The following is a 15,792-nucleotide window of genomic DNA, read 5'->3' as shown; positions in this document are numbered from 1 at the left end:
TCTCCATAATCGATCATTTTATTCATTCGCAGAGGACACCCGCTCTGATCGACTCACTATTGACCTCTGCTTTTCCTCTCTCTACATCTTTGCTCCGACTGCTTTTCTGTGAAGGCTTCATACGTCTTTCAAAGCCCTCTTTTGAATGAAAGCTCTCCCTATGCCACCAACGGACAGCAACCTGCAACTGACGTTGATGTAACATACCCTTTATGACACACTATAATGTAGTTGTAAGCCGATATAATTGTTTTTTAGTGTATTTTGAACATGCATTGATAGATAAACAGTGTCCTGATATCTGCTTACAGTTACATAATAGTGTTAATCATCTGACATTTTGATTGCTGCTTATTAATACTAACTTGCTGAATGTAAAGTATAGTATTAACAGTTGTTTGATGCGCTGGTTCACACAAACCCTCTCAGTTTTACTCCTTTTAGTTTTGACAACTTTAACCGCGTATCCCTCTTTTCTTTTTTGGACATTTAGAGACACTTGCTTGGAAATCATTTTTGCATGATTTTACCGGCATATTTCACAACCTCCCGTTCCCAGGCTTAGCTTGATCAACATCTGACAAATAGCAGTCTGTCCGACGGTTAATGAACCAACCCGGTCTGGAATCGGTGCCAGAGGTTTGGCTCTCGGCCTGGAGCTTAGATTCCCAAAGCTGGGTCGGTCAATAACCCGCGCACACACACAGGAGTCCTACCGGCTTAGGACGGCAAACAGGGAAGCTTCACCTCTTCCAACCTCATTTCATTCTAAAGGTCCCGCCGGCCTTGGGTTGCTGATATTGTACCGGCAGTCCACATCCAGGTTTTTAGAAGATGTTTTGTGTGGGCATTGTGATGAATGGAAATCTCATCGCTAACCAAACATTTTACTGAATAGTAGACTATTCTCTTCCTCTTTTTTTTTTTTTACCTCTGATTCCCCCAGTGTCTTTCAATGTGATTTGGTTTTGTGTGTTTAAAATAGGTCAATCATTTAAACTGCTGTCGATAGAAACAGGACGGCTCTAAATGCCCACGGTTCGATGGTTAGTGACCTCTTTCACCCTCTCTGGTCGTAATTCCCCCTTTTTTGTTTTAGCAGTGGGGGCTTCACGAGTCATCGGCTCCCCAGCCCACATTTCTTTACTGGCTGCGTCTGTTCTCTGCGTCTGAGCATTTTCTTTTTTTAATTACAGGCCCCATTAACACGCTATTTACATCCCTGGCTGATCCGCGGCATTAAGGGATCAATAGCGGTTTGTTAAATTAAATTCATTCATTTATTCGTCTGTGTCTCCCCATCCCGCTCTTTCTTTCTTTGAAGAGAAGGAATCTATACTCATAGATTCCTTTCCGGAACTTCTCGGCCCTTTCCTCAGTCGATTTTTACCACAGCGACATGCCAACGCATTTAGCCATGTCGTACTCATGCGATATGTACTTAGGAAGTGTAGCACTTAAGAAAGACCGGCCTTTTGTTAGTTTGAGGTCTCTTTGTCAGGAGGACTTCAGGGTAAAAACACCTCAAAAAAGAAAAAAGTGCCTATATTTGAATCGCTGCTGTTTATTTTGAGGGACTTATTAGCATACGACCCTGTTTCCTCACGACTAATATGTTCCATTAGTAGTTTATGGACCTTAGTAATGGACATGCATTATAGATAATGGACTGTGGGAATATTTTTCAGAGGGTGACACGCCGCGCGTCTTTGAACCGAATGACAGCGCTTCTATGTAAACAGCTTCAGGGCGTTAGAACACCGACTTTCAGCAGCTTGTCATTTTTCTTATCTTTCCCCCTTTTTTAGGACGCTGTTTCTCTCTGGTTAGCGCTGTCCACACCGTCAGTGCCCTCACAAAACCGTGACAGCGCTGCTGAGATGTTATTCCTGCTGTCTGGCAAACAATTACACACCTATCAGCACACACACACACACACACACGCACGTAAGCGAGTTCCCTTTTACGTAGCTGTCATGACTCGTAGCTACTCTGTCACACTAATGGTGTATTTATTGCTTCGTAGTAGTTATCAGTTTATTTATTTTGCCCCCTCCTCCTGATCCTATGTCGCCCTGGACACTTTCATTAAATTTTTCAATTTAACTGTGATTAATTATCGCCGCCCAACAGGAAACACCTTCCAGAGGTATTGATTTGTGGTTGAAATCTGAGTTGTGGATGTACGTCTTGCTTGAGGGTTCAGATGTATCATTTAGAAGGAGCTCTGTGTGTCCACTTAGAAAAAGAAAAAAATCCATATAAGCCAGCATGAGGGGCAGCATTGAGAGATGTTGCTCTTTTGTAGGATGGGGGCCGTTCATACCCCTAAATGGAGTTTTCACACAAGACTGGTCTGAAGGCAGTGAGGCGGAGCTGTCAGTGCTCAGCTTTTTCTGCTTAAATCCACATGTGCCCATGATGAGGACAAACTGTCTTCTTCATGCAACATTCATGACTCTGAACGAAGTGTCCAGAGCCATTGATTTAAAAAAAAATTTTGAAAAGGGAAGGCAATGCATATGAATTAAGGTTTAGCGAATTATCTGATTGTTCTCCATTTTTCCTCTTTCGCCCCACTTTGCACCTCCGATCTAGAGCTTAGGATCATTCATTGCTTAGAGGAGGTTTGATCCTTTTGCCCCACAGCGCGCACACACACACACACACACACACACACACACACCACACTCCCTCAATCTTCTCCAAGGCTCAGTTTGATGAATGGCTTATTCTGCTGGATGAGCAAAGGGCTGTTGGTGGGAGTGACTCGAGTCCTTCTTTCTTTTTCTTTCATTTTTCTGTGTCTTGACTTTCCGTCTGTCCCGCCTGTCGCATTTGTGTTCTCTGAGTCATGGTGACGAGGGAGATGATGGAGAGGAATGAAAACACTGATGACGGCACTCTCGGTTACAGTCGGTTATTTTGGCCTCGCCGTCTCATATCGGCTCGAGTGTGCTGACATACGGTACATTTACACTCTCACGCTAAATCTCAAATACTCTTGAGGCAGGCGCAAACCCCCCCCCCCCCCACATAAATATTATGCCCTACATCATTTGACTTGCTACTTAAAAACGATTGATTTTTTTTTTATCTTTGATTTTCTACACGCGGACGCACAAAGATTTGAGAGAGCCAAAGCTAAGTGGCAGAGTAGAGTAGCCGTAAAAGCAGCCGCCGCCGTGTTGCTGAATGAGAATGAATGAAGACGTGCCAAAACGTCTGTTTTCCCTGCTTGTTCGCCGCTTGCATCTGCACGTTGCAGGGCCCTCTTTGACAAGCAAATACACACACACACACACACACACTTTTCTCTCACACGCCGGCAGTCTGGAGTAAACTTGCATAACAAATGCTATGTTTGCATCCCCCCCCCCTCCCCTCGTCTCTGCCTTTCAACGTTTACGACCAGGACTCGTAATTTGACTCGTGCAAACTTAAATCTCGACGGTGATAGCTGTGATCTCGGTAATTGGAATATGCAGTAAAACTCTGATTTAAATAGTGCAAAGAGTTACCGCGAGTGATGATTGAAAGCGCTGACTGACAGATTAATCTCCTCGGTGCCTTGCATTATGTATATACCCTGCTCCCGTTTCTCCGGTGAGAGAATGCATCGCACATGATGTATGCATAGAGCAATACTTGAATTGAGCTTCTGACCTGTGTGCCAGGTTTCGACCTCATGGATTCTAAGACACACCCTGCTCTCCTTAACCTTCTGCTTATTACTATTAGCTTTTATTTTCTCCTCCAGGTATCCAAAATTTGCTTTGTTTGCATGTGGTGATTAAAAAAAAAACAAAATCCTGTTGCTTGCCAACCCGTCTGTTCTTTCATTTTCTTTTAGTGCAGGTTTTGGCTCTGACATGTGTCACCTACCACAGTCTTTAAAAAAATATATATATATATATATATATATATTTATTTCACTTTCAAACGGCTAAGTGAATTAAATCTTCTGCAGTTTTCAAACGTGCCCTAGGGCCAGGTTTCCCTTCAATGGCTTTGTCTTTTGTAGTTGAGAATGACTGCGCATGAGTATGTGCCCGCACGCACACGTGCATGGCTCTGTGTGTGTGTGTGTGTGTGTGTGCGCTATTTTGCCTTCTCCTCTATCCCGTCCACTGTGTCGACACAATCCCAGCGTTTATGAGATTACCAGAGCCCATTTGTGCTCCGGCGGGAGCCATTTTGGCTCGGAGGAAGCCTCCGCTGGGAACCATCTGGGCTCTACTCAAAGCAGTTTCCACTCCGCCTCACCTGTCCTCTCCACGATGTAACCCAAGCTATTTACTTTAAATGGATAAGCAGCTCGTGTGTGTGTCTGTGTGAGTGAGAGAGTGAGACTTCAGATCTGGCTCCTGAGCTCTGCTGCGGCACTCTGTCTTCACGCAAAGTAGGGAAGCATATGGGAGGGATGTTTGCACTGTAGCAGTTCCTCATGGGTTGCTATAATCCTTAAATGATTTTCTTTTAATATATATATTTCGATTATTTGTGTTTTTTAATTATAGATGGTTCTATTGATTATTTGCTTGAGTAATCATTTAATTTAAAAATAAAAAAATGCTGGTAATGACTTAACAGATCTCAGCAGTATTTGAAAGTAATGTATCCTTTTCTAAAAAAACTAGAAATACTACAACTTAAACACAGACAAAGCTGAAGAACGGCAGAGTAATGAATAAAAGTATTTTTTTTTTAAATGTGTAAAAAACAAATAATTCAACCGCCTTAAAGCAGATTAGGAATCATTAAGTTGTCATTATTGGCAATGGTTGCTCGCTGGATAAACGAGCTGTTGTCGATCCATTTTTCCAATTCAGTGCAACATATCGTACCAACACTCTGCAATCCTGCCATGAGTCTACAGCTGCTCCAAGTTGATCTTAATCTGCCAGCGGGAAATTGGGCCTCCACTCTTTTTTTTTTTCATGAATTCACGTGTTCCTCCTCAATTTCCCATTTGACCCTTCTATTAGCGCGTCTCATCTCGTCCCCACTGCCTGGTGGGACGCCAGCTTCATTTTATTTCATGATGCTTTCAAGATATTGGCCACCCAAGGGTTATCATTTACATATCATTTTTTCTGACTTCAGTCTGTGTATGGCTCTATCCTATGAAGATAAATACGACAACAGATGCGACTTGTTTTGGATCGAATGACTAATTAGTTGAGCTGAAATGTCTGCTTGTGGTGTAATGCAACACTGTGTGTGTGTGTATTATAAAAACTGTGCACACGCTCGCCACACCTCCAGTCAAAGGCTAATTTCCTTCTTGTAAGGTTGGCAGAGTGTAAATGACAAGTGATCTGGGTGAACTAAGACTTCTAAGTTTTAAAATAATCGAAACACATCTTTGTTGCCAATAATATAACTTGACCCGTTCCCTCCCCTCAGCGTATCTTCACCTCCTCTGTCTGTTGTCATCTCTGCACGTCACATGTTTACGTCTGACCCCATTGAAAGCGTGATTGATGCGCCTTGTCCTGCTGTGTGATTTCTCCACATGGTCGTTACATTCATCACATTTATCTAGTTGTTACAGGACACTTCTGTTTTCCTCGAGCCAAACGTATGTATGCACAGGAGAGAGAGAGAGAATATATCTCCTTGACCTCGCGATATCTTCCTGCATCCTCACCGAACTCTCTGTGGAATGATGTGGAGAGCTTTCGCACGAGGACTGTAAATCATCAGACATATGGAACGCAAACAGGCAAACGGGACGTTTGAGTGTGTAATGTCCCCCTCTGAACCGTGATGACACCACTGGAGCTCTTTATTTCCCCTCCATGGCATTTTCCCCAGCGAGTGTGTGAGCGTTCTGTTTGGCTGTCAGTGTTTTTATTTTAGTTGTTTTTCCGATTTGCTGCCTTCGTGGCAGTTGGTGACCGTTAAGTAGGTTCTAGCCGTTCTAGACCCTTTTTTTTGTTGTTTTTTTTTCCAGCGCTCGCCCATTTTGACATTCAAAATGCTCGGAGGACCAGTGCTGCTGTAAAAGCCTCTGCACTTACAGACAAAGAGAGATAAAAATGGGGTGAGTGTCTGAGATAGCGGAGAAGGAGGGTAAGAAGCAGATTAAACGGAAGGCAGATGAGGTATGCGTGAACTTCGATTGTATCGCGGTCGGGACCTGAGAGGGTAGACGAATGTCCTGGCTGCTCTTTTGTAATTCAGGGAGTCTTTCCAGTACATTACCTATTATTATTAATATTATTATATAATACAAAACTGCTTCTTTTGTACATGATATATACTTTTGGATACAAATAAGAGACGCTTGTTGTATTCTTTGAGGCATTGTTGCATTGATGTGCCACTGTTGTCGCACCTTGTAGTCATTTTCCACTCTGCCAAGTAGAAAGTGGAACTATACGTACGTCGCCGCTATATGCCTAGGTTGTCAGTTTTGAGCTTTATAAAAGAGCAGATTATGCATTCATTAATGGAAGCGTTTTACTTTAGTTGAGAACAAGGCCGAGCAGTTTACAAACTTAATTCCCCTCAGATTTCCCTGGTGGCTGAAGGGCTAAGCAGCCCGAGTCTTAATCGCTTGACTTCTCCCTATCGCTCCCGCACACCTGCCCTCTCACTTTCTCGCTGACTGAGGCTTTAGAGTAGGAGAAAAAGAAATCGATTGATTTTTTTTCCCCCTCTCTCGCTCTCTTCTTTCCCCTGGTCGTCCATCACTTATGAAACACAATGTAATGAATAGATAATTAGCCTGAATAGGCAGAATTTGGTTCTAGTCCATCGTGGGAGATGTTGGGAGATCTTTCCGGGTCAGCAGGGTTCGGCGCTTTCACTGCCCTCATTTGTTAACTTCAGGGAATTGCAACTTTGCTGTCACTAATTGCAAATGATTTACATGACAAAAAAAAAAAAAATGGTCGGAAGGCAATATTTCTTTAATTAATGTTGAAGTGCATACGCAACACTAACAGTTTGTGCAGACCTTTGGGGTTTCTACAGTTGAGCGTTTTAGTGTTCGCAAATTGACACAGAAGTTGCTCCGATTGAAGACTCTGATCCACAACAAAGGAACGGGACAGTGTGTGTGTGTGTGTGTGTGTTACCGAATCAATACAGAGCTCACGGGTCTCCATTGATGGGTCTATTTAAAATCAGTGGTGTAATTGAATCTCCAACCTAATCTTGGAGCACAGAACACTAACTTGGCCCATCCCCTTCCTCTGCTCTGTTCCAGGTGGAGGTTGAAGTGGAGAGCATGGACAAAGCGGGGAACTTCATCGGCTGGCTGCACATCGAGGGCCTGAATCTGTCGGTGGCGCTGGTGGAAAGCGCTCTGTCCAAGGTCCACTTCACGGCCGAGCGCAGCACCTACTACAAAACCCTGGTCTCAGCAGAGGAGGCGTGCCGAGAGAGGAAGGAGAAGGTAAGACTCGTCTGCATGCTGCAAAGAGCTGCAGCTACTGCACATCCTCTTTATCAACGTGATGACCACACTCCCAAGTTACACAAAGAAACACCTCCATTTATTTAGACACATTCAACAAAGGAATACTTCACCCTTAAAATGACTATTCGTAGATCAATTACTCAGTGTTATATCTTGAATTCTTGAAGAAAACTTAGTTTTTTTCTTGCACACATGCACAGGCATGAGACGGTTGTGGCAGAAGTGTTTTTAAAGTGAAAGATTCTGGTGAAAATGAATGTTTGGGAAGAAGTGAGCATAAGACTAGATCAACAAGACTTTCATTTTCCTGCACGAGTTGTGTGAGTTTGTAAAAGGTTTTTTGATATAGTTTTGCTGTTGTTAAACCTGGACCCTACTTCAATTCATCAGGGGTTTACTCTTGTCCGTTGTCAGATTCTCCGTTCACCGTGGAGGCACGAAAGAAAAAGTGTAATTTGAAATACAAATGGTTATTTTGTGGGTGACTGACTCCTTTTAAAGTAATGTTGGATATCCAGCGTGACGTCTATCATTGTATTAGAAAAGGTTAACGCTCAAGATACATTTCGGTCATAGCATTATCACCCAGCACAGGCCAGGATGTTATGTTTCTCGGGCGCTATATAGCAAAAACTGAACCTTGTCACCGCATCCAGCATCCCAGAAGGTACCAGATCAGGATGAACTTTTGCAGCCTCTCACGTCCCTGGTCTCTGGTGTACCAGGTCTGGCTGCCTGGAGACGTATTTAAGTCTGTGCTGCATTAAACCGTCTCTGTCAAGAGTGCATTCCAACGTATTGCAAGCTACACGACTAGCCATCAGTGTGTGTGTGTGTGTGTTAGCGGTTCATTTGTAGAGGTAAAGATGCAGTCAACGGGAATGAGGATCAGAGCCGAGGGGAGGAAACGTAAAGCTCTCTGTTCCAATACGTGAACAAACAAACGCAACCAACTCTTCCCTTGACAGCAACTTTTACAATCTATCGCTTGGAAACTTCCACACACTGCCCTTGTCAAAGGCAAAGCCCCCCCCCCCCCCCCCCCCCCCATCAGCCTGACAGCCAATTAAGACAGGTGATGCTGCGACCTTTGGCTTCCATTAAGACAAAACTGAGCTTTTTCTTATCCATATGAAGGTAAAATATCTAGCTCGACACCCCCAATCAATCGTTGGATATAAACAGCTTCTGCATTAATATCATGCAGGCAATACCTTTTTAGTTAAAGCCACAGTAATGTGGAGACGCTCCATCGGTGTGAGAATAGCCTCACATTCCCCCCCCCCGTTATCATTGCCGCTTCCTTCCCTCAATGGGAGTCCTTTTGATGGATGGACGCATCTCTCACACTGATCCTGATCTCGCCCCGAAATCTTCATTATGGCTCCACGAGTCACCCCTGCCAGATGCATGAAGCGCCCGGCCAGCTGTCATCCCCTGTCCTCGTTCTCTCTATCTCTGTTACATGTTTATTTTACCCTCTCTCGTCCACTCACTTCTACCTATTTGGGTCCTTAAGGAGACACAAATGCCTCTTCCACCCACATAAACGTGATGTATTGCCAGGGCCAAGATGGGGCCGTGTTCTTTTTTCCCCCTTCTCTTTAATCTGTCATGTTCATAGTTAGTGGTTCCGACTAGTGTTGTCACCATACTGCAACATCTAACTTTGATATAATACCTTGAAAAATGTCGATTTTTGGGGAACGCAGGGGAAAACCGACGTGACATTGAGGGCATAACATGTTCGATTTTTAATGAAGGGTAAACGTAACGAGGCCTGTGTTTCCCACGGGAGTTTGTGAGACTGTGTTGGGTGGATGCTCCTTCTTTAAAAGTTAAATGACGGACTTCCACCACGAGGTTCTGACTTGAGGTCACCAGACGGACGCTGATTGTGTTTGATGCTAGCTCATCCACGGGCACCCGGTGCGCCGATCAACCGCAGCCCGACATGTTTGTGCATGGTGCAGTGGAGAGAGGGTGTTGTGCTCACGGAGCACAGGCAACTTGCTTGTATGTGCGCGTGAATGCATCGTCTGCAACTTGAAGGCAGATGAGGTGGGACTCGCTGTTCTAATTAACCCGTAGAGACCATCTCGAGAACAGCTGAGCGCTTGGAAATGTTTTTTACCCCCCCTGTCTTTCTCTTTTGAAGTCATCGGTTGGTCTTTGTCTGTGTGTGGGATGCTGAGGCTAGGTAGGGCAGATCGCATCTCCTCCCCCCTCCCTCCCGTTCTTCCTCTTTTCTCATTGCCCTCTCTTTACTGGCCCTACGGCTGTGGATATGGAAGACATCAGTGGTACTGCTGTGTCAGGCGTCCCTACCACAAAACAAGGTTGTCGTAATAAAGTGGACTCAGAGGGTGTGCGTGTGTGTGTGTGTGTGTGTGTGTACGCACACACGCGCACGCACTCATTAAAGAAAAGTTTGCGTCGGTGGTCCAGCAGGGAGCCAGGGCAACAACAGGGATCGGGCCTTTCTGCAGGAGCATCCTGAACCAAAACTGCTTCGGTCGAGTGACTTAAGTGAATATGAGCTTTTGCTACAATGAGACCAATGGGACAAAGTGATTGTGTTCTAAATTAAGCATTCCAAAGGGTTTGAGGAAGGAGCCTTTTTCCAGTGCTCAGCAGATTTTAATCTGGCGCATCAGCAACAATATTTAGTAACGGTCCTCACAGCAAACGCATGCTGAGGGCTCAAGTTGTAGGCCCGGGCGCGTTCCTAATTCTGCTCCCCTATTACGCTTATTTATAGCAAAGCTATTGTTTACATTAATCTCTCTAAAGTGTGTCGCCCTGTCAGAACCCATTGTTGTGCTCTGGGCGCCGAAGTTAACACCATTCCGCTACAACACAGAACCTGACAGACGGCGCGTTAATTTCAAGTTCTCTTCACAATGAGTAGGTTGTTGCCAAGCGCTGCTCATGCCCTCTTCTTAAGTCTCCTGGCTGTTCTTTGCAAAAGCATTCTTGTGTATATACATGGATGCTCCTAGGGGTAGAGAAACAAATTCTTGCTTACCAGGCAACTCTGCAAACACGAGTTGTTGCAGAAAAAAACAGCCACTGCATTCTGTCTTTGTGATACGAGACGACTCATTGCAGCGACTCGTATGATGTTCCAGTATTCCCATGCTGCAGCTGAGTAAAATACATTTTGACAAGATAGCAGCAGTTTGGCTCAAAGTGTGTTGGGAGCGTTTTGGTTTTTTTTTGACTGCGGAGACTTTCATATCTTTCATTTAGGTTCCGATCAGGTGTAGCCTGTCAATATTCGGTTGTGCCTCAAAAGGACGCTTTGTCTTAAAAATGTAGAAACAAAACAACGAAAGACAATGAGGCGGTGGTGTGATGAGAGGGACGTCTCTGCAAGTCTGAGCTTTTATCCATCCTCCGATAACCTAATAGCTGTTACCAGGCAGAAGAAGGAAACATGCTGGCCCAATTATGAACAGGGTCGTCAACAATGGGCCCTCCATAATAACCAGACTGTGCTTTTCTGTTGAGCAAGGTTGTTGGTTTTTTACCCTGTAATTACCCAACCTTGAAGGAGATCAACACACTCTGATGGGTCTCTGAGTGGAAGAAAGGAAGATGGAAAAGAGAGTGAATGGCGAAAGAAAGAGGATATGACAACCCCTGTTAAAGACCTCTCATGTCACAGGACCCTCTTCCTTTCATCACCGCCCGCCCCCTTTTCCTTCAGCCCTGCTCAGCCCACTGTCTCTTTTTAACCTCTTCAGTGCACATACGGTATGCTCACCCTCTTCACTCCCCCCCCCCTTTTTTTTCTTCCACTGCTCGTTCAATTAATCATCTTTGAATGCCTCCTTATTAACCGGATTACTGTCTTCTCAGATGCCCTGTGTCATGCCCTTGTTCCCCTCAGCTGCCTTCCAGTTTTTTGTATCGTGGAGGACGGTTCCTTCTTTGGTCTGGATTGTGGTCTGTGGCCTAACTCATTCGGCAGCTGAATGACTTGTACCCTTTGTGAGAGGAAAATAAAATCCCTCGGAAGCATAAAGCCAGGAGGAGCTCGCGCTGCTGTTCCTTATACTCCACTCGTCAAAGTACTGGAAGCAGCATCGTTGTGGCATTGATGCGGGTGACGTGTCCTTGGCCGAGCATGATTGAAGTACATAATCGTGTTTTCAGCTTTCGGTGGAATCCAGAGTTGCAAGTTCAGCCGACTTGACTGGCACTTTGCCCGAGGGCCCGATCACAAGTATACATCAACGCACGGCTCAGGCCCGGGCGGTTTGTTTTGCGCTCCGAAAGCAAATCGCAGCACTTTGATTTTCCGTTGATTGGCCGACTAGCATTGTAAGCAAGTCCGATGATCAGGACGTTGCAATTTTTTTTGTTTCCCTTTAATTCACTTCAGTTGCCTCTCGCTCTCGGGCCGCGCAGCTTGCCTTGTAAGCCAAACACCTCGCCATCTAACCAAAGAGTGTGCGTAAAAAAACAAAAAGTCCTCCCTGTCCTCCCATCTGAAGTGTGTCTTCTCACCAGTCAGCACATCCCACACCTGGCCAAACAGGAACACGCTGTGGGTGAGTCGAGATAATTGGGCTCGTGTGTTTGAGTTCAGGCAGTAGGAAGTTTGGATTAGCCGTGGTTGGCAGTCTATCCAGAGAAACGTGACTCATGCAATCAAAGGCCATTTTCTGCTACATAGGCCTGTTCTCCGTCTTCTGTAAATAGTCAACCCAAGCGGCCTTTCTTGTTTTCCACGGATGACGGTCCCTTCGCTATTAATACCATGCTCAGTGCTTTCCTAAGCCCCGAAGCCATTGAAATGCTCTCTGGGTTGCAATCTTCTTCTTTTTTTTTTTTTCTGTTCTCTTTTCCTTCCGATTTGTTCTCGGCCTCCCGTAGTGAAATAAGCAGGTGGCAGTCACTAAGGCAATATATACTGTGGATTATTATTAAAGTAGCTTCAAATGAATGAGTCTATTTCACGCTGTTCTCTGACTCTACCCACTTTCTCCCATTTAGAATCTCTTTTCGCCAAATCCCATTGCTGCTCCTGCAAATGATCTTATCTTATCTTACTTCACCCGTTCCGGTGTTTGGTCCCTGGCTCTGCTCGCTTTCTGGCGAATGTGAAATCATTACCGTTATTACTTTTCTCACACAAATTGCATTAAGGCCTCGCGAAAGAATTGTGCCCTAATGGCGTTTTGTGGGGTAAACGGGAAGATTGCACCTGTATTACCATTCCATCGTCATCCCTCCATCTATTGCTTACTGCAGTCACTGTTGCCCTGTGATTGAACAAATGGAGGCCTGCATGACGGCAACAACATCCACGATGGGAAGTGATATTCAATGAATGACCAGGCGGGATACTTGTCCGGTCTCTTTGAGAGGAAACGGTCATGAAATGTCCCAGCTCCTTCTGAAAGGACTGAGGAGAGACTTTGTCACTTTTGAATGTTGATATTATAAGGCCTATAGGTAGATGAAAAGCTACCTCCTTTTTCAGAATGTGTCTCTGATAACGCATGCCGAAGAACTGAAATTTCTATATGCTTCTCTTTGCTTCTTTTTCGTACACTGTGCCCCGTAGGTTGGAACTGGCATTTCTCTGCCCTTTTTCTCAGATGACTGGCTAAAACTGTGCCAAAAGTTCACCTGTGCAACCGCGGGCAATCTATTTCTGCTAGTCTCGCTTGTGTTTTCGAAAATTGAACACAGGTCTTGGCTTCTCGTTGGGTCAGCATTATCTTTTTGACACACTGTAACACAGTGTTTAACTGTAAGTAGCAAAGAACAGGCTGGTACAGTTCCACGACTCACAGGGCAAGTCATCATTTGTAGCAGCTTTTCCTGTCTTCTTTTAGTTTTTACAGACGTTGAGCAGAATACCATTTCTCCCGATGAAGATTCCGAGTTATTTAAAGTGACGCTTGACGGTACCGAGCGACGCCCTTTAACACAGCCTAACACTACTATCGGTGGCTCAGGGGATCGCATCCTGGAAACCATCAACACATTGGGTGCGTGAACGTTTGGCCCCGATGCCAGCGTGTCAATACGCGGGCACCACGAAGGTTGCGGGGTTTGTTGGCAAGTGTGAAAGGACAGCAGGATCACAGCGACGGGACATCATCCCCTGCAGGGTGGCCACAAGGGTCGCATCTCTGGAAAAGAAGGAGAGGACTGTAACGCCCTGTTATATACCACACAACTCCCAGTGTGTGCAGACGCGTGTGCTGCATACCATTTATCTCTTCCCGTTTGTTTACTGTGCCGTAATCTTGGTGTGTGAGTTTACTCCTGCTCTAATCTTTCCTCTCGGCACCGCGCGCCCAAAATGAGCCACCTACCACGCTACAGCAAAGAGCTGACGGAGGCTCTTTTCATACGCCGAAGATTACACAATGTGTACACGTCTGCACACAAACAAACCAACCAGATGGGGGGAGGCGCCGCACACACACACACACACACACCATCCTCTAAGTCTCTCGCTCCCGCTTACTCGGGCACACTGAGCATGTGCAGACACAGACGCCCACACGCACACCTCGCACACCTTGGTGAAACGCTGGCAGAGAGCATAATGTGATATGACATAGTGCGTTGCATTATGGCTGATTAACACATGCTCGGCTCCGCCACCCGCACTAGACAAACACAAACCCCCAGGTCTCCCCGTCCCCTTGCCTCTTATATCTTGGGGCTTCTCTCTCTCTCTCTCTCTCTCGCTCGCTCTCTCTCTCTCCCCCCCCCAATTTCTCCACCATCTCTGCTGATGAACGCGAGTGTGAAGGACACGCACTGACCGGAGTTGGGATTATTTGTTCTCCTTCTTTCTGGTCGGCCCCTCCTGGGCCACTGTAAGGAGACACGTTTCCACTCGGTTTGCTGAGGACTGGTTGTGGCCGACAGCTTCCCTCCCCCACTAGAACGCACGGAGTACAGGCAAGCGAGCCTCGTATCTTAACACAAGCGTACAGACTGCAGCGCTTTGATTGGTCCGCCACTGCAACGTTTGAATCGATTCAGCATTATATCGATCTGTTCGTTGTAATATTTGTGAAGCTGTAAAATGCATTTGATCAATCACTGAATGAGCCTGTGCTGGTGACATTCCTGTAACCTTGCAGCAGTTTGTACAGACAACCCCCGCCATGATGTATCGGCCGCGCCGCTCGTGTGAACATCCATTGTGAAAACATCGAGTCGGCACGTTTTCCTCCCTGCTTCAGGTGTCCTCTGTAATGGTCCTTGTTTAATCAGGGGAAGGAAGGAAAACAGTGTCTCCAAAGAAAAAAAAAAGATGCGCAAGTTATAGTCATTTAACCACGCTTTGACATTTTTTTTCGGGCCCCTGCTCGGAGCCACACTTAACTACATTTAATCCGGGTCGGCGAGTGAAAAACTCGCTCTTCTCTGCTGTGTAATGGAAATGCTAAATATTTGTTTCTTGCGGGCACCATTTAAATGCTCGCTCTGCCGGTCGGGATCTTCAAACCTTGCCCGATTTAATGAGCTCCGCATTGAGGCGTTCCACGGCATTACGATCAGACATTGTTGACATCGCCCCCACTGGCCTGTTGTCACCTAAAAGGACTCCGACATGTGCTAGTTGCCTCTGACACCTGTGGCCTCGCTAAATATGCATTATCATTTCGGCTCTTTGTTACTCCAAGACTAATAAACACGCCGTCTTCTAGATCCATCCTCGGTTGAGGCAGATCAGTCTACCCTAAAGCCAGACTGGGGAGAAGAAGCTTAGAGCCTCATCACTCCTCTTTATTACCTGTTCACAGACGGAGTCCTCCACACATTGGCAGACCGGTCTTGGTGGAGCAGCCAATTCCACTCCGAAATGCATTTGCTTATTTTATTTTTCTTCCTCTGTTCGCCTCATGACAGCTTCTCCACTGGCTCTCATTCTTCTGCATTTCTCTCACTTGTTTTCATGTGTTTTCGCTCCAGCACCTGGAGTACCCACTGTACGAGCCACGTTCCTGCCAACTGCCCGTCAGCTGGAAGGTTTATCTGGGCGCCTCATATTTTAGTTTCTTCAGTGGCCTCCCAGGGATTGTCACACTGTCCGACACAATGAAATATGTTCTCGTGACCCTCCCAGTCAAGTCATGAAATGCCAGTGCACTGCAGTTGCGGGTTCGTGGAAAGGCATTCGACATGTTTGTTAAAGCTCGGAAGAAAACGCCGGGCCCTAAATAGAAAATAGATGGGTCCTTTTTCACGGGCCGTCAACCTTGGAGCGCGTTGACATGCGGAGAGGGGAATAGATGGATGGATAAAAAGGAAGCAGGGCGAGATGTGGGAATTTCTGAAGCACCTTTCATACAGTTGTAATGTTTTTAAATACTCTG

General features: G+C 45.7%; 1 protein-coding gene across 1 annotated transcript in view; it reads left to right on the top strand.

Annotated features, from left to right (window-relative positions):
- snd1 (staphylococcal nuclease and tudor domain containing 1) overlaps positions 1-15,792 on the top strand; it is a 135,744-nt gene that overhangs the window by 76,835 nt on the left and 43,117 nt on the right. The window contains exon 17 of the mRNA XM_079294702.1: positions 7,220-7,408. Coding sequence (XP_079150828.1) covers positions 7,220-7,408 — 189 coding nt within the window. The remainder of the gene's footprint in view (positions 1-7,219; positions 7,409-15,792) is intronic.

This window comes from Melanostigma gelatinosum (assembly GCF_949748355.1).
Source record: "Melanostigma gelatinosum genome assembly, chromosome: 22".
NCBI lineage: Eukaryota > Metazoa > Chordata > Actinopteri > Perciformes > Zoarcidae > Melanostigma > Melanostigma gelatinosum.
Note: the sequence above shows the minus strand (reverse complement) of the source record. Positions and strands in the feature narration are given on the sequence as shown.